The 25217-nt window shown below is 40.0% G+C and overlaps 1 protein-coding gene across 1 annotated transcript in view; it reads right to left on the minus strand.

Annotated features, from left to right (window-relative positions):
- Nucleotides 1-2308: 2308 nt before the first annotated feature.
- Nucleotides 2309-25217, minus strand: part of NLK (nemo like kinase) — a 176496-nt gene continuing 153587 nt past the window's right edge. Inside the window, exons 8-11 of the mRNA XM_053569285.1 lie at nt 22064-22150; nt 8975-9173; nt 7729-7822; nt 2309-4104 (exon numbers count right to left, since the gene is read on the minus strand). Of these exons, the coding sequence (XP_053425260.1) occupies nt 4050-4104; nt 7729-7822; nt 8975-9173; nt 22064-22150 (435 nt within the window). The 3' untranslated portion in view covers nt 2309-4049. The remainder of the gene's footprint in view (nt 4105-7728; nt 7823-8974; nt 9174-22063; nt 22151-25217) is intronic.

Raw genomic sequence — 25217 nt, forward strand, 5'->3', positions numbered from 1 at the left:
TGATGTTAAATCTCTTAAAAACCTATGTGCTCATCTACAACCTAGAGAGTCCTCATTTATCCTAAGGGTTATGTGTATCACAGTTTAAAGATACACTGCTGCTGTTAATTTATCACTCCTTCCCTTCAAACAAGAGATTATTACTTTATGTAGTCTGTGAGGCTTAGCATTCCCCACGTTTTCACCAACATCTTTGTTCACTATTCTTGCACTAGAGATCTGCTTTTAGTTATTACTTTTCTTTTTTATTTTTGAGGTAAAGTAATTCTCTTTTAGAATTGCCTTTGGTGAGGCTCTGTTGATAGTAAATTAATCTTTTCTGAAGATGTCTCCAAAGTTGTCTTAATTTCAAAATTTTTCTAACATAAAAGTAATATTTTAAATAACATACCATAGGGGGAAAACAAAATAAAAAGTCCAAACCTTATGAACCATCACAAGAGATAATCTCCATCTTCTGGGTTCTTAAACTGCAAACAGATTATAGATAATTACAGCTGTAACTTATCTGTCCATACTGACTCTATTGGTCTTAGGAATTCCAGTTTTGCAATTATTGCAATAAATAAGGCACAAATTCTCTTGGTTTGCTAACAAGCAGGTCAATATATTTTCTGTAGTACTTATCTGCATAGAACTTTAGTTTCAAAATGTTCCATGTGCAACTCAAAATGCTCTTTTGTAAATGATAAAAGCTGGTTTTTATTACTCATATTAATAAAGCTTCCTTATAAGCAATTCTGTTCTCAGTATTCAAAATATTGTTGAATAAATAAATGTATTTGTATTAATATATATGAGTTAGAGTTAGAGTTATTAATATATATGAGTTAGAACAGTCAACTTCCTCACGCCATTCATTTTGCTAAATAAAGGTTAGGAGAAGTATATCCCATCTCCAAACACAAGAGTAATGTTGCTTTATCTGTAAGCAGGGAAAAGTGGTCTAAAGTTAGGCTGGTTTCAGGCCTTGATTATACCACTGAGCTAGGACTTCTTCCTTACCAGCCATGGGGCTGCTAGGGATAGAAGGGAAAAGAAGAGCAGCGAGGGGGTCAAGTCCCTTCGCCAGTCTGGATCAGACAATCTACTTTAATATTTCAGACTCCAATAGATTGGAGTAAGATTTCACATGAAAATAGTATTCTTTCTTTGGTTCAAAAGAAAAAAAGTTTGAAAACCACTGGATTAGAGACTCTAAGATGTCCATATTTAATTTGTTAATAATTTTTTTTATAGAGGAAATTGGCCCTTAAAAAATTATTTTATTTTTCTTAAGTGATAGGGTCTCACTCTGTCACCCAGGCTGGAGTATAGTGGTGTAATCATAGTTCACAGTAACCTCGAACTCCTGGGCTGAAGCAATCCTCCTGCCTTAGCCTCCCAGATAGCTAGGGTTACAGGTATACATATACCTGTAACCCTTGCTCTATTTTTGTTTTTTAAATTTTTCGTAGAGACAGGGTCTTGCTCTGTTTTCTAGGCTGGTCTTGAACTCATGGCCTCAAGTGATTTTCCCACTTTGGCCTCCCAAAGGTTTTTGTTTTTCTTTTAATTTTTTGTAGAGACAGGATCCCCTTCTGTTTCCCAGGGTGGTCTTGAACCATGGCTCAAGCGATCCTCCCACTTTGGCTTTCCAAAGTGCTGGGATGACAGGCGTGAGCTATTGTGCCCGGCTGATTAATTAATTTGAGATAGGGTCTCACGCTGTTACCCAGGCGACTGCAGCCTTGAACTCCTGGGTTCAAGCAATCCTCCTGCCTCAGCCTCCTGAACATCCTAGACTACAGGGGCAAGCTACCAGAACTTGATGCTGTATGTATTTAAATCACATTTTTGATGTCAGTTAACTAAGTTTTCCAAGTGGTTTTGTCAATCTAAAGTTTCTAAGAAGATTTAAAAAAGAATTAATTTCCGGGTGGTGCCTGTAGCTCAGTGAGTAGGGCGCCGGCCCCATATACCAAGGGTGGCGGGTTCAAACCCGGTCCCGGCCAAACTGCAACCAAAAAATAGCCGGGCGTTGTGGCAGGCGCCTGTAGTCCCAGCTACTCGGGAGGCTGAGGCAAGAGAATCGCTTAAGCCCAGGAGTTGGAGGTTGCTGTGAGCTGTGTGAGGCCATGGCACTCTACCGAGGGCCATAAAGTGAGACTCTGTCTCTACAAAAAAAAAAAAAAAAGAATTAATTTCCTTAAAGATCAAAATGGAAATATAAATAGGAAATGTCTCAAAACTTTGCAAAGTCAGGATATAAGCTGTACTTAAGAGAGAAAACAAAGGGAAAAAAGTGAAATAAAACACATGACGCATCTTTTTCAAATGTCACATTTAATGTTTTCACCACTGTACTTCAAATCTACATTGTACAAAGTGACCAGAAAGTGTGCCACGGTAATTGACCAACCTCTGAGATTGTACCTTTCACACCAGTGTCTTCTTGGGCTCTTTTGATACTAAACACGTTTCTCATTCAAGTGAATTGAAAAGCTTCAGTTAGGTTGATTCTCAGGAGCCTCATAAAAAAAAACAAAGATATTGCACCATCTTTGTTTAGTAATTCAATGTTTTGTTTCTTTCACAGCAAATAATTACTTCATTGAAGTTAAAACTTCCAAACATAACTTATTAATAGTCTTCAAATTCAGCTCAGATCACTCAAGATGAAAATACTCTGCTAAATACAGATAACTTACAATAACTTTAACAGTTAATTGTCCATAACACACACCAAGGTTTTTTCCTAGACCAATTTTAAGACGATCCATTAGTATTCCTTGTACAGGTGAAAAACAGTCTTCGATTTTCTTGTCTTTTTATTTTTAATATAAAAGTTGGAAGGGACATTCAAGTTTCAAGTCTCCACATTGAACTTAAAAAAAAAAAAATAGTCATCATAAGCATGTGGAGGTAAACAAGCCAAGTTGTATAACTCCAGGAGGTAGAGGCCTTCAATTTGTATTCATATATACATATGCACAGAAGAATTCAGTGTTCCAACAGCAAAAAGAATTTGTCAAAAAGTAATAAGTTATTTACTACTGTGACATTTCAAGACTCCCACAGCTTTGCCTAAGGACACAAACACGTTTGACATAATTCCCTATGTGCCTTTTTTGTGGCTTTAAATTTTTAAAACTTGTTTTTGTCTTTTATTCATAATTTTTTACTGTCCAGTGCAGGAAAAGTCTCACAAAATTTCACAGACCTAAAATGTGCAAGCTAATTCTCTCTCTATACAGTAATATTGGGATTTTTTTTTTTTTGAAATTAGCCCAGAAATGAATTATTTACACACATGAAAGATGCATGCTTGGGGTTCTTTTATGTAAGAAAGAGCAGAAAAACTTCTAATAAAAATAGATTAAATATATATATATATATATATATTTATACTGGGTGAGGAAAACAAAAGTTTAGTCTTGCCTAGTCACAAACTCATTCTCGCTACCCACAACATTGGATTTTAGACAGCACACATCACCATCACGGCTCTAATGAGAAGCTAATTATAGGGCTTGATCATTAGATGGCATGCCCCGCCTCCCTCCCCCCCCCCCCAGGTGCCACCACGATCAGCTTACGTGGCTCCATGATTGGTCGCAGGCAAGGTTTCTAGATTCTTTACTTTTAGAAAACCCCAAATCTTTAGGAATGGCTCAAATATCAAAATGTATGACTGTCCTTCGTGTGTGTGTGTGTGAACAATCTCACTTCATTTAAAAAAGAAAAACAAAACAAAAACATAAAACCCCAAACTCCCAAATTTGGTTCCATTCTCTTTTGTTCTGAGGTGAGCCATAACAGCTGCACTAAATTCATAAAACAAGTGCAACTCTGGATAAAATATTTTTCTTCTAAAAGCACAACCACTTTACAAGATTAAAAGTCTAGTAACATTTCTAAATATTATTCATATCATACAAGTAGTGGTTGTTAATTTAAAACTTCATTAGTAAAATTACAGTACAAGCATGATTAACCTCCAGAATTGCAAATCCCAGACTCCAGTGGAAAGCTACATTACATCTTCAGTAGTACATTATCTTCCACCATCACTCCCACACCAGAGGAGATGGGGGCATCTCAGATGGCTGAGCAACAGTGGAACTGAAAGAAAAGGGAGAGATGGTGAAATTAGTTGTAATGCCACAATGGGCAAAAGGGCAACTCACTACTGCCTGTTTTCTTCTCTTCCTTTAAAAAAATTATAAAACCCACTTCTGAATTTATATTTGTTTTTTTAACTTCTCTAATGCTAAATTTATTCCAAATCTTTGTTAAGGATCTGTTATCTATCATAAGGCAATATGGCACAGTGGCTAACACATGGCCTTGAAAACAACAGGTTTACTATCCTGTTTCCCCGAAAATAAGACAGTGTCTTATTTTAAGGCGTGCTCCCAAAGATGCGCTAGGTCTTATTTTCAGGGGACGTCTTATCTTTCCTGTAAGTAGGTCTTGTTTTTGGAGGATGTCTTATTTTCGGGGAAACAGGGTAGTTGTACGGCACAGAGCAAGTTCCTTAATCTTTTCTCACTTGGAAAAAGATAATGCTGTCTACCTAATAGGATATTGTGATGAATAATTGAGATAATGTATATAAATTGTTTTCTAGGGAGCCTGCATCATAATGTAAAGTAAATGGTAGCTCTTATAAATAATAATGTCTATAAGCAATCAAGAAAATAGCCTTTAAGGATGTACACTTATTCATTTAAAAGTAGCTTCTTGTGGGCGGCGCCTGTGGCTCAGTCCGTAGGGCGCCAGCCCCATATACCGAGGGTGGTGGGTTCAAACCTGGCCCCGGCCAAACTGCAACCAAAAAATAGCCGGGCGTTGTGGCGGGCGCCTGTGGTCCCAGCTACTCGAGAGGCTGAGGCAAGAGAATCGCTTGAGCCCAGGAGTTGGAGGTTGCTGTGAGCTGTGTGAGGCCACGGCACTCTACCGAGGGCCATAGGGTGAGACTCTGTCTCTACAAAAAAAAAAAAAAAAAAAAAAAAAAGTAGCTTCTTGTCTGGGTACGGTGGCTCACACCTATAATCCTAGCACTCTGAGGTCAAGGTGGGTGGAATGCTTGAGCTCACGAGTTTGAGACCTACCTGAGCAAAAGCAAGACTCATCTCTACTAAAAACAGAAAAACTAAGGCAAGAGGATCGCTTGAGCCCAACCAAGTGTTGGAGGTTGCTGTAAGCTATGATGCCATAGCACTCTACCCAGAGCAACAGCTTCAGATTCTTTGTCTCAAAAAAAACAAACAAACAAACAAAAAAAAAACCAGGAAAAAAAAAAGGGCCAGGCTCATGCCAGTAATCCTAGCACTTTGGGAGGCCAAGGTGGGTGAATTGCCTTAGCTTACGGGTTTGAGACCAGCCTGAGTAAGAGCGAGACCCATCTCTAAAAACACCTGGGCATTGTGGCAGTCACTTATAGTCCCAGCTACTCAGGAGGCTGAGGCAAGAAGATTCTTTTAGCCTAAGAGTTTGGCATTGCTATGAGCTATGACGCCACAGTACTTTACCAAGGGTGACAAAGTGAGACTCTGTCTCAAAACAACAACAACAAAAAGAAGAACAAAAAAGAGAAGATTTAAAAGTAGCCTCTCAAATTATAGTGACTTTAGGGTGGCGCCTGTGGCTCAGTGAGTAGGGCACCGGCCCCATATACTGAGGGTGGCGGGTTCAAACCCAGCCCTGGCCAAACTGCAACAAAAAAATAGCCGGGTGTTGTGGCGGGCGCCTGTAGTCCCAGCTGCTTGGGAGGCTGAGGCTAGAGAATCACGTAAGCCCAAGAGCTAGAGGTTGCTGTGAGTCCTGTGATGTCATGACACTCTACCGAAGGTGGTAAAGTGAGACTCTTGTCTCAAAAAAAAAAAAAAAAAAAAAAATTATAGTGACTTTAAATGAGGACCTATTTTGAATGAGCCTCACACACATACTTCTGCCAAGTATGAAGGGAGCAGTATGAATAATCACTTAGTATTTGTTATCCACAGATCTCGTTATTACTTATTTCCCATGTCTGACTAAGGTTGCTAATTAGATCATAAACTTGAGGAAGAAGGGTACAACCACTCTGCTTTTCCAGTACCAAAGATGACTTGCACCTAGAAGGTACTCAAACACCTAATTGACTGGGTCACTAAATTTTGGTGGAAAATATTAAAACAAAGTAATTAAAAAGCACAGAGAAGTAAAAAATGCAACTTAATTCCTTCTTTCTATGGAAAAATATGTGAAAGAAATGCAAATCAGCTGATCTTACAAATTCTAAACAAAAAATTCTTGACTGTAGTTCAACAAATTCAGACAACTCCAACTTAGCACTAGAAAGGAAAAAAGAATCAGGGAGTTGGGAAAAGAGAGAAGAAAGGAGACTGTATGGCCTCTCAGATCCAAAACCACCCTTCTGGCTCGGCACCTGCAGCTCAGCGGCAAGGGTGCCAGCCACATACACCGGAGCTGGCGGGTTCGAATCCAGCCTGGGTCTGCCAAACGTCAATGACAACTACAACCAAAAAATAGCCAGGTGTGTGGCAGGCGCCTGTAGTCCCAGCTACTTGGGAGGCTGAGGCAGGAGAATTGCTTGAGCCCAGAAGTTTGAGGTTGCTGTGAGCTGTGACGCCACAGCACTCTACCCAGGGCGACATAGTAAGACTCTGTCTCAATAAAAAAAAAAAGAGAGATTCAAAACCACTCTTCTTTTTATACTATTTTGTGATACTGAAGTCAGACCCTATTCATGGCTTCCCTTTGACACACGGCTTAATGCTAGCCTTTGTCAACAGAGGGCGCCAGGAAGGCACTGCAAGGCTGCAGCATCAGCAAGCTGCCCTTCCTGTTCTGTGCTGTCTGTGAGCGCCAGGAAATTCCAGCTCTGGTCGACCTGGGAACCAAAGAGACTCCCAAGTTTCTCAGTGGGTCTCTTTGACGGACCAGTTCTGCTCACACCTTTTGACATACTCCTTTACCACTCCTGTGCTGTGTGATAGCCAAAGAGGTCCCTGAGTGGAGCGTCCTCTTCTGAATTCTTAATTTCTTTCTTGTTCTGTCTCCCTCAGTCTATGGGGAGTAGCTAGCTGCTTTCTGCATTTGCTATTTCAGGAAACTTCAGAATCCTTTTATGCCTTTTAGTAGTTAACCATCTTTTCCTAGTTAATGATTCTTGTTATTAAATTTTGCCCATTCTTATTATTGGAGTGGTTTCTTTTTCACAAGATTGATATAAGGAGTTAGGGAAAAAGAGATCAAGAGAAGGAAAAGACAAAAAGAGATAGAATGAAGCTTGCTAGTTTCCAAAGTAGCTTCATAGCTCTACCATAAGCCTGTTGGTTACACCAGCAACATGCTTGTAAAGAGTTTCTTTTTTTCTTGTTTTCAATTATTATTATTAAGGGGTGGGAGTGGTAGTGGGAACTGAGGTGACCATGACTAACTCCAGGGCAGACGGCTGCCATGCCGCTGCTGCAAGGGGACTCCATATACACAATCAGGTGACACGATGGTCACCTGGGGAAAAAACTGCCAAAGCAACCAGTAAACTGGCACTAGGGTGAAAACTGTTATGTTTCTAATATGTTTTTTTCTAAAGCCAAAGCTCGTAACAAACTTTCTGTTGGACCCTTTATCTACATTACCTAATCTAAATAAAAATAGAAATAGGCTGAATAGCAAAATCACAACAGCATCCTTTTAATTCTAAAAAGAATGTCAGAATTACATACATATAGTTACCTAATAAAGCTCTTAAAAGCAGCAGACTGAGGGTTGATGCAGAGAGGCACTCTGTTTCCTTTCTGCTGTTCCAAAATGAACTGGTGAATAATTTCTGTGGAGAAAACAAACATCGTACAATCCATGCCAATTTGCAGGCCTGAATGCAGTGACTTCTCGGCTAACACTAGTGAGCATTTGAACAGCATTTCCTACTGATTTAATCAAATCAAATACACATAATCTGGCTTGGCGCCCATAGCTCAGTGAGTAGGGCACTGGCCACATACATAGAAGCTGGTGGGTTCAAGCCTGGCCCAGGCCTGCTAAACGACAATGACAACTGCAACCAAAAAACAGCTGGGTGTTGTGTCGGGCGCCTGTAGTCCCAGCTACTTAGGAGGCTGAGGCAAGAGAATCGGTTAAGCCCAAGAGTTAGAGGTTACTGTGAGCTGTGATGCCACAACACTCTACTGAGGGCGACACAGTGAGACTGTCTCAAAAAACTAACAAACCCCCCAAACCTCGAAGTACACATAATCTATCAAGCAGAATTCAGCTGAACTTTCCTGAAACTAGAATGACAGTTGTTGCTAAACACAGGCAAAACGCCAATGGCGGCGTTACAAAGACTGGGAAGAATAAAATGCTCTGGAGACTTGAGAGACACCCCACCAAGTTGGCGTAGTGAGTGAACTCCTACTGCTTTTAAAGATCACTGAAGAACATCGGCTGGTATTTAGGTATATAGTTTTGGGTGGTCACTTTGGGGCTTACCCTTTCTCTTGGAAAATGTCCCAGAGCAGTCACTAAAATTATTCAGAATTTTGGATGTCATTGTCCCTATCCTATCACAATAGGAGATCCTGCAACGAAATTCTCCAAGTGAACTACCAGAAATTCCCTTCTCTTATCATCACCCAAGGAATGATTCTCTCAGTGAATTTTTATCCTTTTTGGAATTTTGTATTTAAAGAAGTCCAATACCTTTTATTCAATGAAATGACACTAAGTAATAGGTTTTGAGTCACATTCACTAAATAAACTTCAAAAAGTAGGGCAAAACATTCATTCCTCTCTCTGGTCTTCCCCCGGATTTTATATTAAATCAGCATTTTTATACCCTAGACAAATAGCTCTGTGCAAGGTTGTAAAATAAACATATGGAGAAGCTTTGTTCATCATCCAGACCTCAGCTTTGCATGGTAACCTAATAGAAAATATTACCAGTCATCTTGCTTGGTCAAAGGCCAAAACAGACACTCACCTTTAACCTGTCGGACAGAACTGAGGTTCTTCTCAAAAGTGTCATCAAATTTGGGATTGGTAACAGGCTCAAAATCACTGGTGTAAACTCTTCCAGTAGAGGTGGAAAAGCAACATTTACACATACACGTGTGATACCGTAGTCGCCCTTCATCTAGGTAGGGGTGGGCTAAGGCATCCTTAGCGGATATTCTTTTGGACTGAAATCAAATTTAGAGACCAGCACATCAATGCTACAGATAAACATGACTGTCCACGCAGGATCTTTCACAGAACACAATTAACTATTTTACACAGTTCATACTTAATTAACAGTACATCCTGTGCAAGGAGGGATTGTTGAATTTAAAGGTGGGTAACATAGCATGACAGGGAGTTTATGACGTAGGAAAACTACTTTTACCATCTACTACTATAACGTACTTAAGAAATGTTTTTTTGCTAAAATTCTGAAAAATTCCTGCCCTGAGACATATGCAGGGTCAAAACTGACAAATATCACGATTGCAACATTTAAATACGCAATCCTTCTAAGGGGGTAAGTTTACATTTTTAAACAATAGGCTACATTTTCTAGATATGTGTCAGCATCTAAAAGAGATATGATGGCTCAGCACCTGTAGCACAGTGGTTATGGGGCCAGCCACATACACTGAGGCTGGTGGGTCTGAACTACGCCTGGGCCAGCTAAACAACAATGACAACTGCAACAACAACAACAAAGAACAGCCTGGTGTTGTGGCTGGCGCTTGTAGTCCCAGCTACTTGGGAGGCTAAGGCAAGAGAATCGCTTAAGCCCAACAGTTTGAGGTTGCAGTGAGCTGTGACGCCACAGCACTCTACTGAGGGTGACATAGTGAGACTCTGTCTCAAAAAAAAAAAAAAAAGAGAAATATGATCACAGTGGAAAAAAAATTTTTTTTTTCCCCGCACAGTGGAAATTTTATAAATTTGCTGTAAGCTTTAAACTCTCTTCAAATATCAAATAGACAAGGGCAAAAGCATATCTGAAGCCTCTGGATTTAGGTAGCACGTTTTGAGATACAGCTCAGTCTGAATACCAGGAGTCTAGTCTAGCCTGTGTTTTCTGGCACCTAGATTAGAATACTTATTATTTTAACTTCAGGTTTACCTGAAAATCATAAACTTTCTAGCTCATTGCTCCATTAAAAAATTAAAGAGAAAAACCTGTCCCTTCTTTTAGCTCAGTAGACATATGAGTACTACTAAGACAAAGTGAATTTTAAAGGATTTAAAGAAGAACCCGATACTACAGAGTACAATAAAAACTGTCACTCGGCCCTGCTTCCAATGTGATCAAGTACTTCACGTATCACAGTTTTTAAAAGAAAACCATTTTGTACTTAAAAATAAACAAAACCCATAAATAACTAAACCATCTGCACTGATTCTGGTCCCCCCAATAGTGTTTCCTACAAACCTGGATTCCCTAAAAATACTTTTACCTCTGATTTTTGCTATACTGGTGTAAAAAGGCATGTCATGAACTTTCAAGATAGAAAAGAAAAGAAAACTGAGTAACTCTGGATTTTTTTTTTTAGAGACAGTTTTATTTTGTCACCCTCAGTAGAGTGCCGTAGCATCACGGCTCACAGCAACCTCCAGTTCTTGGGCTTAGGCGATTCTCTTGCCTCCGCCTCCCGAGTAACTGGGACTACAGGTGCCCACCACAACGCCTGGCTATTTTTTGTTACAGTTTGGCCGGGGCCGGGTTTGAACCTGGTCACCCTTGGTATATGAGGCCAGCGCCCTACCCACTGAGCCACAGGTGCCATCCGTAACTCTGGTTTTTTACCTCTTAATACCTATTGTGTTTTATATTTGGTGATCTAGCTCCTCTGAAGTCAGACTCCCTTGTACTCTTAGCAAAGTGAACTTCTTTTTCCCCTAAAAAAGTCTGAGCCTTCCGTTTGATAGTTACTCCTGGAGGCTTCACTGGGATTGAGTTCCACTGTTTGAACCCAAGGAAACAAGGAGGTTGACAGTGCACCGTGCCCAGTCTTAGACCCCTCTGCGCTCTTAGCAGCCCTTACTTAACTCCTCTGGTCAGTTTCTCTTTCCACATTAAATCTGGTTCTGGGCCAAGACTGTGAATGAACATGGTAACGTTCCACAAAGGTGGTAGCAGTGACTGAATCTGGATTTTATGACCATTAATTCATTTCTGTCAGGTAGTAGGTATTAGAAGCCAGCTTCCAACAGCTGGATTTGGTTCCTATGTTACCCTTTTGTGTCTGTGAATTATTTCCCAAAACCTGAGAATGCAGGGATGAAAAGAGTTTAGTGTTTCCCTAAGTATGGATAGCATGTTCTACGTGGAAAACCACACTGTTTCACCTAAGAGGAACCTTTGAACAAAAAGTAAATCAAACCCCTGCCTATAATCCTAGTACTGTGGGAGGCCGAGACAGGTGGATGGTCTGAGCTCAGGAGTTCTAGACCAGCCTAAACAAGAGCGAGACCCTGTCTCTACTAAAAATAGAAAAAGAAGCTGAGTGTTGTGGTGGGTGCCTGAAGTCCCAGGTACTTGAGAGGCTGAGGCAAGAGGATTGCTTGAGCCCAAGAGTTAGGCATAGCCCTCTAACCAGGGTGACACTGAGACTGTCTCAAGAAAAAAAAAAAAAAAAAAAAAAACACTCAGATTTTCAATGATTTTTTTTTTTCTTTTTGAGACAGTCTTAATTTGTTGCTGGGCTAGAGTGGATGGCCTCAGGCTAGCTCACAGTAACGTCAAACTCCTGAGTTCAAGGACCTGATGGTGCTTAATTACATATGATGCATCTTAATAACATATTGTACATCTTGCTTTTTTAACTGATCAATATTTGTAACAGGTATGGACACTGGCTCCTAGATTTTGTTGATTTATCAAAAGTGGCTCCTCTAGTTTTGAATAAAAGCTAACGAAATTTTCCATTTTACAAATATATAATATTTTAAGTAAACAAATTGATGTACTTTGTATACTTTTGAAGGGAACTGATATACTATGAGATCTCTTAAAATTAAATGGAGCAAACTCGGTGGCACCTATAGCTCAGTTGGTAGCTGAGGCCATACACGGAGGCTGGAGGGTTCCAATCTGGCCTGGGCCAGCTAAAACAACAATGACAATTGCAACAAAAAATAACTGGGTGTTGTGGTGGGTGCCTGTGGTCCCAGCTACTTGGTAGGCTAAGACAAGAGAACCACATAAGCCTAAGAGTTTGAGGTTGCTGTGAACTGTAATGCCACAGCACTCTACTGAGGGTGACATAGTGAGACTTTGTCTCAAAAAAAAAAAAATAAAGTAAAAATAAACAATAGATAAATAAATGGAGCAAACTCATTGTATTCAGTATCAATACATTAAAAACATGCAAAAGAAACTTAAAATTTAAGAAATATTATTCCTTCTTATACATTAATTATATTGGTGCTTTAGAAATTTTTTCTCACTAAAGCTATACTTCAAAGATTAAATAGGTTTTGATTGTGAGTTAGAATAATACTCTAGGTTGGTAGCTATTTCTTTTAAACCACTTAAAAGTTTTAATATCAGGTATGTAATAGACAAGATAAAGAGGTCATATGATATTCCTATGCAGGATGAATCTGGACAAATTAGTCTGAGTTAATAGTTGTTAAGTTAAAAACAAATCTGTTTCTTCTGATTTTATTGCCACAGAAAAATAACACTTGCATCCTATTTCAGTTTATACTAGTTTCGAGTTTGTTTTTCCACGAAAGGCCTAATGATTTTTAATTTCTTTCTTTTGTTTGTAGAGACAGAGCCTCACTTTATCGCCCTCAGTAGAGTGCCATGGTGTCACACAGCTCACAGCAACCTCCAACTCCTGGGCTTAGGCAATTCTCTTGCCTCAGCCTCCCAAGTAGCTGGGACTACAGGCGCCCGCAACAATGCCTGGTTATTTTTTTGTTGCAGTTTGGCCGCAGCTGGGTTTGAACCAGCTACCCTCGGTATATGGAGCTGGTGCCCTACCCACTGAGCCACAGGCACCACCCCATTTTTTTTTAAATTTCATTGATTTTTTTTTTTTATAGGCTTTGCTGGTCAGATATACTAATATTAGTCTGAATAATATTTGGAATTGCAAAATTATGTGTTCAACTAAATTAGGTAAAGGATAACAGGTAATATATTTCTAAAAAGAAATTAGTTTTGATAATGCTACAAATCATAACCATTTAATGTGAAAGTGTGAACTTAAATTTTAATTTCCTGATTCTTAGTTAACATTAAGACCTTACTAATATTGAGTTGATAAAGTGTTTGCATACCTAGGCAACATAATTTTAATACATACAGGATCTTCAGAGTAGTAATCAATAGTTAAAGATGTGCACGTACCTTTGGATTATGTTAAAGTACATATTAACATATATTTTTTAAAATAAGATGTGTATGACGGTAGGAAGATGTACATGTAAGAAAGTGGATGCATTTTGTCAAGGGAAAAAAAGCAAATAATTTGGTCTAAATTCCTAAACATTATTACTTATTGTTGTTAAAAATATTGTTTGTAACTATTTATTGCCTTTGGATAAATTAAAGTCTCTGGAGATTTGCTTAATGTCTTCACTATTTCTTGTTTTCGAGACAGAGTTTTACTTTGTTGCCCTTGGTAGAGTGCCGAGGCATCATCGCTCACAGCAACCATAAACTCTTGGGCTCAAGTGATTCTCTTGCCTTAGCTTCCCGAGTAGCTAGGACTACAAGCACTCACCATGATGCCTGGCTAGTTCTTTTTTTTTTTCTGAGACAGAGTTTTACTTTGTTACCCTCAGTAGAGTGCTGTGAAATCATAACTCACAGCAACCTCAAGCCCTTGGGCTCAAGTGATCCTCTTGTCTCAGCCTCCCTAGTAGCTGGGACTACAGGTGTCCGCCACAACACCCAGCTATTTTTAGAGACCAGGTCTCGCTCTTGCTTAGGCTGGTCTCAAACCTGTGAGCTCAGGCAAGCCACCCACCTCAGCCTCCCAGAGTGCTAGACTTATAGGCATGAGCCACTGTGCCCAGCCCTATCTTCACTATTTCAAGGTAACAGTTACTCAAATCTTTATATATTACGTATTCTACCTCACTGATTTTAATTTTGGTAATAAAAGAACCACAGCTCTTTCCACCTTAACATACTCTGATGGTTTCTGCCTTTTCTTTATATTTGCATAAAGCCACCTATTACAAGCTAAAGATCAGGAATTGAGTCTTACAATGAGTCTTCTGCAAGAAACCTTATAAGGACCTTAAGGACCTCAGTAAACGATTGTATTATGTATTCCTGACTATTGTCATCAGGCAATAAACTCATGAGTATACATATAGATTCAGAACCCCTTATCATCCCCTTATCCAAAATGCTTGGCCCCAGTAGTACTTAGGATTTTGAAATATTTGAATATACTTCTGTTTTTTTTTTGACAGAGTCTCAAGCTGTCACCCTGGGTAGAGTGCTGTTGCATCACAGCTCACAGCAACCTCAAACTCTTGGGCTTAAGCGATTCTCTTGCCTCAGCCTCCCACATAGCTGGGACTATAAGCACCCACTACAATGTCCGGTAATTTTTTTGTTGTGTTGTCATTGTTGTTTAGCTGGCCTGGGTTGGATTTGAACCTGCCAGCCTGGGTGTATGTGGCCGGCGCCTTATCCACTGAGCTACGGGTGCTGCCCCCCACCCCTTTTTTTTTGAGACAGGGTTCTGCTGGAGTGTGTGATCACAGTTTACTGCAACGCTGAACTCCTGGGCTCAAGCAAGCCTCCTACCTCAGTAGCTGGGATTACAGGTATGTGCCAGGAATGTTTGCATATAGTTTATGAGTTATCTTGGAGAAAGGACCTACATCTAAAAATGAAATTCATTTATGTTTCATATACACCTTATATACATAGCCTGAAAAATAATTTTACATAATATTTTTAATAATTTTGTGCATGAAACAGTTTGTGTACACTGAACTACCAGAAAGCGATGGTGTCACTATCTCAGCCATCTACATGGACAATTTGTAGTTGTTTGGCAATACCATCCTTCTTGACTGAATTTATGTGTTGCCAATAAGCAATCATTTTCTGACACTTATTCACACTTAAGTACTCAACAGTAAAAAATATGACATAATGGGCGGCGCCTGTGGCTCAGTGAGTAAGGCGCCGGCCCCATATGCCGAGGGTGGCGGGTTCAAACCCAGCCCCAGCTAAACTGCAACAAAAAAATAGCCGGGCGTTGTGGCAGGCGCCTGTAGTCCCAGCTACTCGGGAGGCTGAGGCAAGAGAATCGTGTAAGCCCAAGAATTAGAGGTTGCTGTGAGCCACGGCACTCTACCCGAGGGCAGTACAGTGAGACTCTGTCTCTACAAAAAAAAAAAAAAAAAAAAATGACATAACATCAACACAGTGAAAAAACAGAATGTATTTGGGGTAACTACGCAGCATGGTAGTAACACCAGAATACCTGTATCAGCTGTTAAACAGAAGCAACAACAATGGGAAGCTTTCTAACTTCACCTGTGATACCGTGTTTTGATTAAACACTGTACACTGTATAGCATCTTATATTTTTAGGTTGAGAAGAAACGGCAGAAGCAGTTGAGGCGCTAGGAAGTGCGTTCTCTAGGGATGAGGATGCACTCTGCTGGATGGCTGGACTCATCTGCCTTACCAGCTGACATAGTTTCTTGTTCCGTTATGAATGCATATTGCTCTAGCTCTTCAGGAAGCCCACAACATTTTCCCCATCTTGTCTATAGGCACCTTTTCTGCAGTGTTAACAATGTCTTCTTCCCCCCGTAAGCCGAATGGAGGAGAAGGCCATATCATCATCACTATTATCACGATGGCCTTGATTTAGAACTATTTCACCTATTTTTACCCTTGGTCAATGGATAAACGAGAGCCTCATTATCAATTAAAAACTTGTTTGGTATCTGCTTCTTCCAGCTTATTGATATACTATATTTTACTCTGAAGGTGTATTTTTTTTTACATATGTAAAGAGGTTAGGCATTTTTGTTTTTCACTTGACACGCTGAAAGAATCCTTCAAAGTCATCACCACATTCATAATCATCATGGAACACAGTTGCAGGCCAGAGGTTGTGCCAGGAATGCACAAGGGTATCATTAGTCACTGTGTTCCAAGCATTTGCAACAGCATATATGGCATCCATTATGCCAAACTCCTCTGTACACCTTCTACATCCACATCTTTGTTTGCTGCTGCTAGCATGCTGATATATTTAGTCTTCGTTGATATAAGGATACCCTGGTCACATGATTGAATTAATGAAGTCACATTTGGGGGAAAGTTCATGGCATAAATACTATTTTGAGGCTGGGCACGGTGGCTCACACCTGTAATCCTAGCATTCTGGGAGGCCAAGGCAAGTTCAAGACTAGCCTAAGCAAAAGTGAGACTCCATCTCTACTAAAAATAGAATAAGTGAGGCAAGAAGATCGCTTGAGGCCAAATTGGAGTTTGCTGTGAGCTATGACTTCACGGCACTTTACCCAGGGCTACAGCTTGAGACTCTGTCTCAAAAACAAACAAAAAAAACTCCCCCACACTATTCTGGAATTTCAGCTGAAGGATGAACAGAATAGTTGTCAAGGAGTAACAAAATCTTACAGTCATCTAGTCCAGCTTCCCTGTTGTGAACGTGAGCTGCTAATACAAAATGTTAGTGAAACCAAGCAGAAAAGATGTCCCTGGTCATCCATGCCTTCTTGTAAACATAATAATGGAGGGATAAGAAAATTACTCTTTGAAAATGGTTAAGAATGCAAGCTTTTGACTACCCCAGCAAGTTTACACTTAGGCATGCCTGCTGCATTGGCATGTCCCAGCACAGCTATTTTGTCCTTGGCATCCTTAGTTTCTATAGTGGCTGTCTCATTAGATCAGTCAGGGTCAGTGTCTTTCTAGGGCAATAACACCAGAATGGTGGTGTTTCATCAGCGTGATAGACTTGTTCTGGCATCAGATTTTCATCAGCAATGACTCTGGCAAATTCACCACGAATTTTCTACTGGTTTGTGATCAGCAGATGTTTTATCACACAAATCCACTGGAAAATTGAATGCTGTGTCTTTTCTTAAATTTCTGTAACCAGCTTGTTATATATTCATACCCCGTTTCCCCGAAAATAAGACATCCTCAGAAAATAAGACCTACTTACAGGAAAGATAAGACGTCTCCTGAAAATAAGACCTAGCACATCTTTGGGAGCACACCTTAAAATAAGATACTGTCTTACTTTCGGGGAAACAGGGTGGTTCCCTTTTAATTTTCATTTGATCATGATAGATCTTAGCTTGTTTCATGAAAGCATACCATGAAGTGGTATGTGTTTACTGAGATACTGATCAAGATCTTCATTTTTAGCTTTATACAGTGTTTTTCTATTTTTTACTCACTTTTGCTTATCACTCTCAGCACAGAACTTCAACAGTTTATCCTTTAGTTTTGTCAGGTCATATATGGTAGTCATTTCGACATCATATTCTTCTGTAAGACCTTTCACACTTTTATAATTGTCCAATATCTCCAAAAGCTTGAATTTCTATGCTATAGAGAAACATAATACAGTAGAAGCTCCAGAGCTGACCTACCTCCCTGCAACGATCACCTCCTTAAGCTGACCTAATTTTCATAGATCACCACATGTACGTATTAGTACAGTAGGGCCTCGTTCCTTATGTTGACCACCTCTTATGTTGAACAGTTTGTTACAGTCCCTTGGGTGGTCAACTTACTGAGGTTGTACTATAGTTTCTCTTTTTACTTTATCTCTGTTACCCATAGGAGTATCTGCTGGCCTTTCTGACATTTTTTTTTTTTTTGTAGAGACAGAGTTTCACTTTATGGCCCTTGGTAGAGTGCGATGGCATCACACAGCTCACAGCAACCTCCAACTCCTGGGCTTAAGCGATTCTCTTGCCTCAGCCTCCAGAGTAGCTGGGACTACAGGCGCCCGCCACAACACCCGGCTATTTTTTTGTTGCAGTTCGGCCAGGGCCGGGTTTGAACCCGCCACCCTCGGTATATGGGGCTGGCGCCTTACCGACTGAGCCACAGGTGCCGCCGCTTTCTGACATTTTTAGCCAACATTTTTATACCACAGAACTGGAAAATAAGCAAAAAACCCCACAGTGAGTAAGCACACAGGTCCTGGCCCCATAGGGGGCATCACTGAGAACCTGTCACTGGTGCATCCGGCCTGCACACACACCATTTTATTACCCTTTGTGGCATGCTTGAGTGAGGGAATCTCATTATGCTTAGAAAAGGAACACCACAGCTGAAGAAAGCTGAGAGCGTCTTTCTTCTTTTGGGCTCGCTGAATAAACTGTGTATTATGTGCCTGCAGTTTTGACTCAACCGGTCATATGAGGTCAGGTAGGAAATTTTCCATCTGTGATACCAAACTCAAAAGTTTTAGAGGCTGGACATGGTGGCTTATACCTGTAATCTCAGAACTTTGAGAGGCCAAGGCAGGAGGACTGTTTGAAGCCAGGAGATAAAGACCAGTCTAGGGAACATAGTGAGACTCTATGTCTACAAAAAACAAGAAAAATTAGCTGGGCATTGTGGCAGGCATGTACCCTTAGTCTCAGCTACTTGGGAAGCTGAGGTAGGAGGATCACTTGAATCCAGGAATTTCAGGCTGCCGACAACTATAGTCAGGCCACTGCCCAGCCTGGGTGACAGAGTGAGACTCTGTCTCTAAAAAAAAAAAAAAAAAATCAAATATTAAGTAAAGAAAAGAAAATAAATAAAAGAGATTCCTAGGCTCTATCCCCAAAGAATCCTGGTTTAGGGAGAGGGAGTGATAGCAAAGGTAGGGGAAAGGAAGGGAAGGAAGGAAGAAAGGAAGGAGAGAAAGACCGGAGTTAGCATATAAACATGCTCAGCTCCCTTGCCATGTGACTTGGCAGAGAGTCCCGACTAGCAAGAAGCCCCTCAACTTTGGACTTTCTAGCCTCTGTAACTGTAAGAAATAAATTCCTTGAAAAAATAGCTTTGGAGAAGGGATGCTCAACCTGAGTGTTTGTCTGTGTGTATGTATGAGGTCAATTAAGTTCGCAAACATCCTAGAAAAAGTGCTATGTACCGCGTTGCTGAATATCACTATGGTCACCTTTGAAGTACTCCCCTTGGGAAGTTATGCATCAATGCCGATGGCTAGCCCACCTTTCAAAGCAATTTTGGAACTCTTTTTCTGGAATAACCATCAGAGCTGTTGTTGCATAGCACACAGAACACACGATAACAATAATGAATGCCACTTAGCAAGACACTGCCATATGCCGACATGAACATGGCTGTGAACACTGACATACCAAGGTTAAGAAACCTAACCAAGTTGTTTGTATAGAGCTGTAAGTGCAGAGTGGCAAGTTCATGAACTTAATTGTGAGATCTTGTACAACGAAGCGCTGATGGCCCCTAAGACTGAACCGAGTAACTGAGTCAGAGTTTCCAGTAATGTTTCAGTCCAGGAGAGGACATCTTATGGCAGTAGACTGCTTAATCCAAGATCAACAAAATGTGAATTAACTAGTTATCACAGACTGAATGGACTAAATGCTCTGATTTAATTGTGACAAATGGTCTACTTTCCGTGGATATTTAAAAAAAAAACTCATTTCTTTCTTCAAATGTATTTCTAATTTTTAATTTCACAGGTTAAAAAATCAGAACAAACCCTTCTTTAAATGGTTCTGACAGGACTCTCACACTAGAAAGAAAAGAATCCTTAATTTAGATCATAAACTAATAAAGCATCAGGCCAATTTAAAAGTAATAATTCTATAAAATGTAACAACATAATGGGGGTTGGCCTTGTTCTATAAGATAATGAAAAAATGGCCAATTATTATGTAGTGTGTGCATTAATTAATTTTTTAATGACCATGTAGTTATTTATGTAGATTCAGTAAGAATACATTCTCCTCCTTACCAGATAATCTGACCTCCCCCTTACAGATAAATCTTTGTATTTATTTATTTATTTTATTGTTGGGGATTCATTGAAAATCTTTGTATTTATAACTGTGACTACACCAAAAGTTTAATTTAATTAGGTATGGTTATCTACATTTCACATGTAGAACTTATGTCAAAAGGCCCCCCAGGAAAATGGGCGTGGTACTTGCCCATTCCAGCCTTGGAGGTTGTAAAGACTGACTTCCTGGCAGATCAGGAGTATTAATAAGCATGGGATGTCAGAAAAAGAGGATGCCTACAGCTGTAAGTATTGTAAACAAACCCGGTAGAAGTGAATCACGTGTTTCTTGGTTTCTCATCTAAACAGAACTAAAAAATATATATTTTTTGAGACAGAGTCTCACTTTGAGGTCCTGGGTACAGTGCCAAGGTGTCATAGCTCATGGCAACCTCAAACTTCTGGGTTCAAGTGACGCTCTGACCTCAGTCCCCCAAGTAGCTGGGTCTTCAGCTGCCCACCACAACGCCTGGCTATTTGTAGAATAAGGGTCTTGCTCTGGCTCAGGCTGGTCTTGAACCTATGAGCTCAGGCAACCCACCTGTCTCAGCTTCCCAAAGTTCTAGGATTACAGGTATGCGCCATGTGCCCGGCATTTTACCTCTGACTCTTGAATTTCATGTGGCTTTAATTTTGTTCACCAAATAAAAGGTTCTTTATCTTCTATTACCTTTGTAGATAATCTTGCCAAATACCATAAGATATCAAACTAGCGACACTGAATTACTAGCTCATTAAACAAGTTATGTGACTGAAACTGTCCTTAATGGGGGGAACCTGACCACAAGGAGGGACTGTGGAAGCAACATTGCCATGCTGTCTGGCTTCCAATATTGCTAAGCAGTTCATGTACCAAAGGAAGGAGAGGAAAACAAAAAATAAACACCAATAAACACACACACACACACACACAAATCTATATTGTACCCTGAAGTGTCACAAAAATAACCTGGGTCACCCTGACGGTTCTGTTCTCCCAAATAAATGGTTAAAGATTTCTCACAGACTTGGACTCTTTGGGCTGGATGTGGTGGCTCACGCCTATAATCTCAGCACTTGGGAGGCTGAGGCAGGTGGACAGTCTGAGCTCTCAGGTTCAAGACCAGCCTAAGCTAGAGCAAGACCCTGTCTCTAAAAACAGCTGGACGTTGTGGTGGACACCTGTAGTCCCAGCTATTTAGGAGGTGGAGACAAGAGAATGGCTTAAGCCTAAGAGTTTGAGGTTGCTGTGAGCTGTGATGTCACAGCACTCTGCCAAGGAAGACAAAGTAAGGCTCTGTCTCAAAAAAAAAAAAAAAAAAAACCCAAAAACAAAAACTTGGACTCTTTGTTATGCTGATGTCTGAAAATAGTTATGACCTTTGTGGATTTGATAATCTTGTGAGAGACTTGTTGTTTTCTCATTATACAAACCAATCTAAACTTGGTAACTTTGGTAATTTTGTATTTTTTTATCCTTCAAATATTTCCTGTGTTTTGTATTTGGTGACTTCCTTGTATTCTTGGTAAGTAGTATTTTCTTTCCTAAATGCATGCATTTTTGAGTCTTCTTTGACAATAGTTTTTGGCATAGATGTGAGCAATAAATAGCCTTTGGATCAATGAAGAAATAAAAAGCTGGACTTAGGGTGCAATTGTAGTATTTTTGAGAAGAGCCCATGAAGGGTATTTGTAAAATCTCCTATCTCAAACAACCCAAAGTAAATAATGGGCAGATTTTTTCAAATAGCCTTAAATTTTTTTCTCTTGATTTAACTTGGAGTCAAACTCCTTTTACAAATAAATAAGAATGAAAAAAAAAACCACACAACATAAATAAGAATGGTATAGTTTAAAAAAAAAAAAAAAAAGAATGGTATAGTTTGTTATCACTTTACCTTGTAGAGTCCAGTCAAACTTCTGTGTGATGAGTGAATATGATATACATGAAACTGGGGATTCAGGTTTATCTTTTGAAAAGTAATTATTCATATTGCCAATCTATTTGAAATCAGGATGTTTCTCTTAGAACATACTTTTAATTCAGTAAAAATAAATAAATAAATAAAATAAATACTACTTACTGGATCAAAGACCAACATCCTGCAAAGGAGATGAACAGCTTCATGTGTAGCCTGGCTAGACAGGGTATAGAGTACAGGAAGAGATGGCTGTGAAAAAATGAAAATTAAAATATTTACGTGAGTCTCTGTGTAAATATATATGGAATACAACCAATTTATAAGGTAAGTACTTAGCTGAACAGACAATGTTGCACATAAGTCTAAATTTGAGGGGAACGAGTTTTCCCCTCATCAATCAGTCTTCAAAAGCAACAATTGTCACTACTTCCAGAAGCATATTTTCTATTGCATGATTACCCCTGGAGGTCAAAGCACAAAAGAGCCCATGAAAACCAAAAACTAATCTTGTAAATATGGTGCTCCTGTTAGCCTTACATCTTAAATGCTTTGGCAAGAAGGGAAGATTGACTATGTCGAGGGGTGAGAGAAAAAAAGATTTAAAACTTTGGCTGCATGGAAAATTAAGCATGCAAATGGTAAGCTTACGACCTATTATCTTATGGTAGTATTACTATAAAGGTGCTAAAATATTAGTCCTAAAGGAGCTATAGGACACTCAAGAATTTATGAAATCTGAGAAAGTGTACCACTGGTGTTGATGGTTCAATCTGAATTGCCTTTAGAACTGACTTCTCACTTAATAATTCTTTCCTAAATGACAGGCCATGTCTGACCCCTCCTGTGCTGGGGCAGGGAGATGGCTTTGATGGCCTAGCAAGCCATGGACCTTATAAAGCTTCTATTTCACTGCTAAGCAGGTCAGAGCAGGTGAATGGCATCATTTACTCTCACACAGTAAATTCTTTAACATAAAAGGAAATTCTTTAACATAAAAAGGAAATAAGGAAGGTGACAAAAAAATGTTCAGACACTTCCTTTCTTCTTATGGCATAATATAACCTTTGGCAGTGGGATTTTCTCCGAAGCTTTGAACTCCCAATGTATAGCCAAATTATTACTGGCTTGATTTTCATACCATTTATTTTTTTTAAAAGAAACTAATATCTTAGGGGGATAAATGGTTTTCCTAATGCTTTTCAGAAATGGCTTCTACTGATAATCCTTCTGTGGGCAGACAAGTTTAGTAGGTCAAAGTCTATGAAATCAGCTCAAATAACAACAAAGTCAAAGCCTGGCTTAATGAAAACCTAACTTTAGGGGTACTGCCCTTCGCTCGCTATGCTTTGAAAAGTGAAGAGGCTCGGCCACAGTTTTTGCTGTGAGCTATGAGCATAGCCTCAGAGTCTTTTTTTTTTTTTTTTTTCTTTTGCAGTTTTTTTGGCCGGGGCTAGGTTTGAACCTGCCACCTCCGGCATATGGGGCTGGTGCCCTACCCTTTTGAGCCACAGGCGCTGCCCCTCAGAGTCTTATAGATTCTACAAATTCTTACAGAATCTATGACAGTATCTTATATACCTGCCTCCTTCCAACAGACAACACCTCAGATTGTAAGGAGGTGATTCTTTATTACACAGAAGTTTTCTTCAATGGGGATTCTACCTCTGTCTTATCCCTAATTAGATAAATCAACATGTTCAAACCCCAATATCTTTAAGTATAAAATTACATATATGCCCAGAACTCATACAGTACATTTTGCATCAAATATTTGAAGACCGGGCGGTGCCTGTGGCTCAGTGAGTAGGGCTCCGGCCCCATATGCCGAGGGTGGCGGGTTCAGACCCAGCCCCGGCTAAACTGCAACAGAAAAATAGCCGGGCGTTGTGGCATGCACCTGTAGTCCCAGCTGCTCGGGAGGCTGAGGCAAGAGAATCGCGTAAGGCCAAGAGTTAAGAGGTTGCTGTGAGCCGTGTGACGCCACGGCACTCTACCCAAGGGCGGTACAGTGAGACTCTGTCTCTAAAAAAAAAAAAAATTTGAAGACTTATTATTTTTTTGGTGAATTTACATATTTGTAGCTAGAAAAGTATTTCTTGTTAGTTTTTCAGACAGAATCTTGCTCTGTCATGCAGATTGGAGTGCTGCTGCATAAGCTTAGCTCATTGTAAGCTTGAACTCCTGGGCTCAAGGAATCCTTGAGTCCCAATGAAACCATAGGTACACACTACCAGACCTAGCCAATTTCTTTTAAAAATGTTTTTGTTGAGACAAGGTCTATGTTGCCCAGCCAGTTTTGAACTCCTGGGCTCAAGCAATCCCCCTGCCTCGGCCTTAGGGTTTCTGCGATTATGGGCACAAGCTACCATCTGGCCCTCTTGTTTTAAAAATAAGGAAGTCTGTGAGAGCTTTGACGTTATCCATATTAGTCAAGGTAGGAGAGGGAGGCAGAGATTGATGCAGAAGAGGTTTTAACTTATAATTCACATATTTTCCCCAATAATTTGTATGTGTAAAGTAATTTAATATTCTTGAAAAAAATTTGGTTTGATTATGAATAGCTGTTCTCTCTCTCTCTCTCTTTTTTTTTTTTTGAGACAGAGTCTCACTATGTTGCCCTGGGTAGAGTGCCGTAGCATCACAGCTCACAGCAACCTCCACTCTTGGGCTTAAGCGATTCTCTTGCCTCAGGATCCCAAGTAGCTGGGAATACAGATGCCCGCCACAACTCCAGGTTATTTTTTTGTCAGGTCTGAACCCGCCCCTATGTATGTGGCCGGTGCCCTAATCACTGAACTATGGGCACCGAGCCAGCTGTTCTCTTTTTTAATGGCTTATGGAAGTTGTCGGCCAAATTCCAGACAATTCTCATAACCAAAGTATCTCACCATAAGCAATTTTTCCCATTACTCTCTCCAAGTGACCCTACCCCTCATCCTATTTTGTGGTATGTTATAGCTTAGGGGAGGGAATACTGGAATGACTACTAGAAGACATGGGTTCAAATTCTAACCACCACTAGACTTGGGTAAGTCACTCAAGCCTTGGCTTTCTCATCTATTAAACTATGCCCGTACACACATCCCAACCTACTAACATCCTTGCTAATCACTTAAAGTCCTCTAAATGTCAGGCACTGTGTTAAGTGCAGGGGGCAAGAAAGATGAATAAGAATTACGTGTAGACAAGAAGTCAAGTAAATAAGTATTTCTTGAATGGAGGATAGAGAACAAATTAGAAAGCAATTTTTTTTTTTTTTTTTTGTGGTTTTTGGCCAGGGCTGGGTTTGAACCCACCACCTCTGGCATATGGGGCT

Source organism: Nycticebus coucang, chromosome 18 (assembly GCF_027406575.1).
Source record: "Nycticebus coucang isolate mNycCou1 chromosome 18, mNycCou1.pri, whole genome shotgun sequence".
Taxonomy (NCBI): domain Eukaryota; kingdom Metazoa; phylum Chordata; class Mammalia; order Primates; family Lorisidae; genus Nycticebus; species Nycticebus coucang.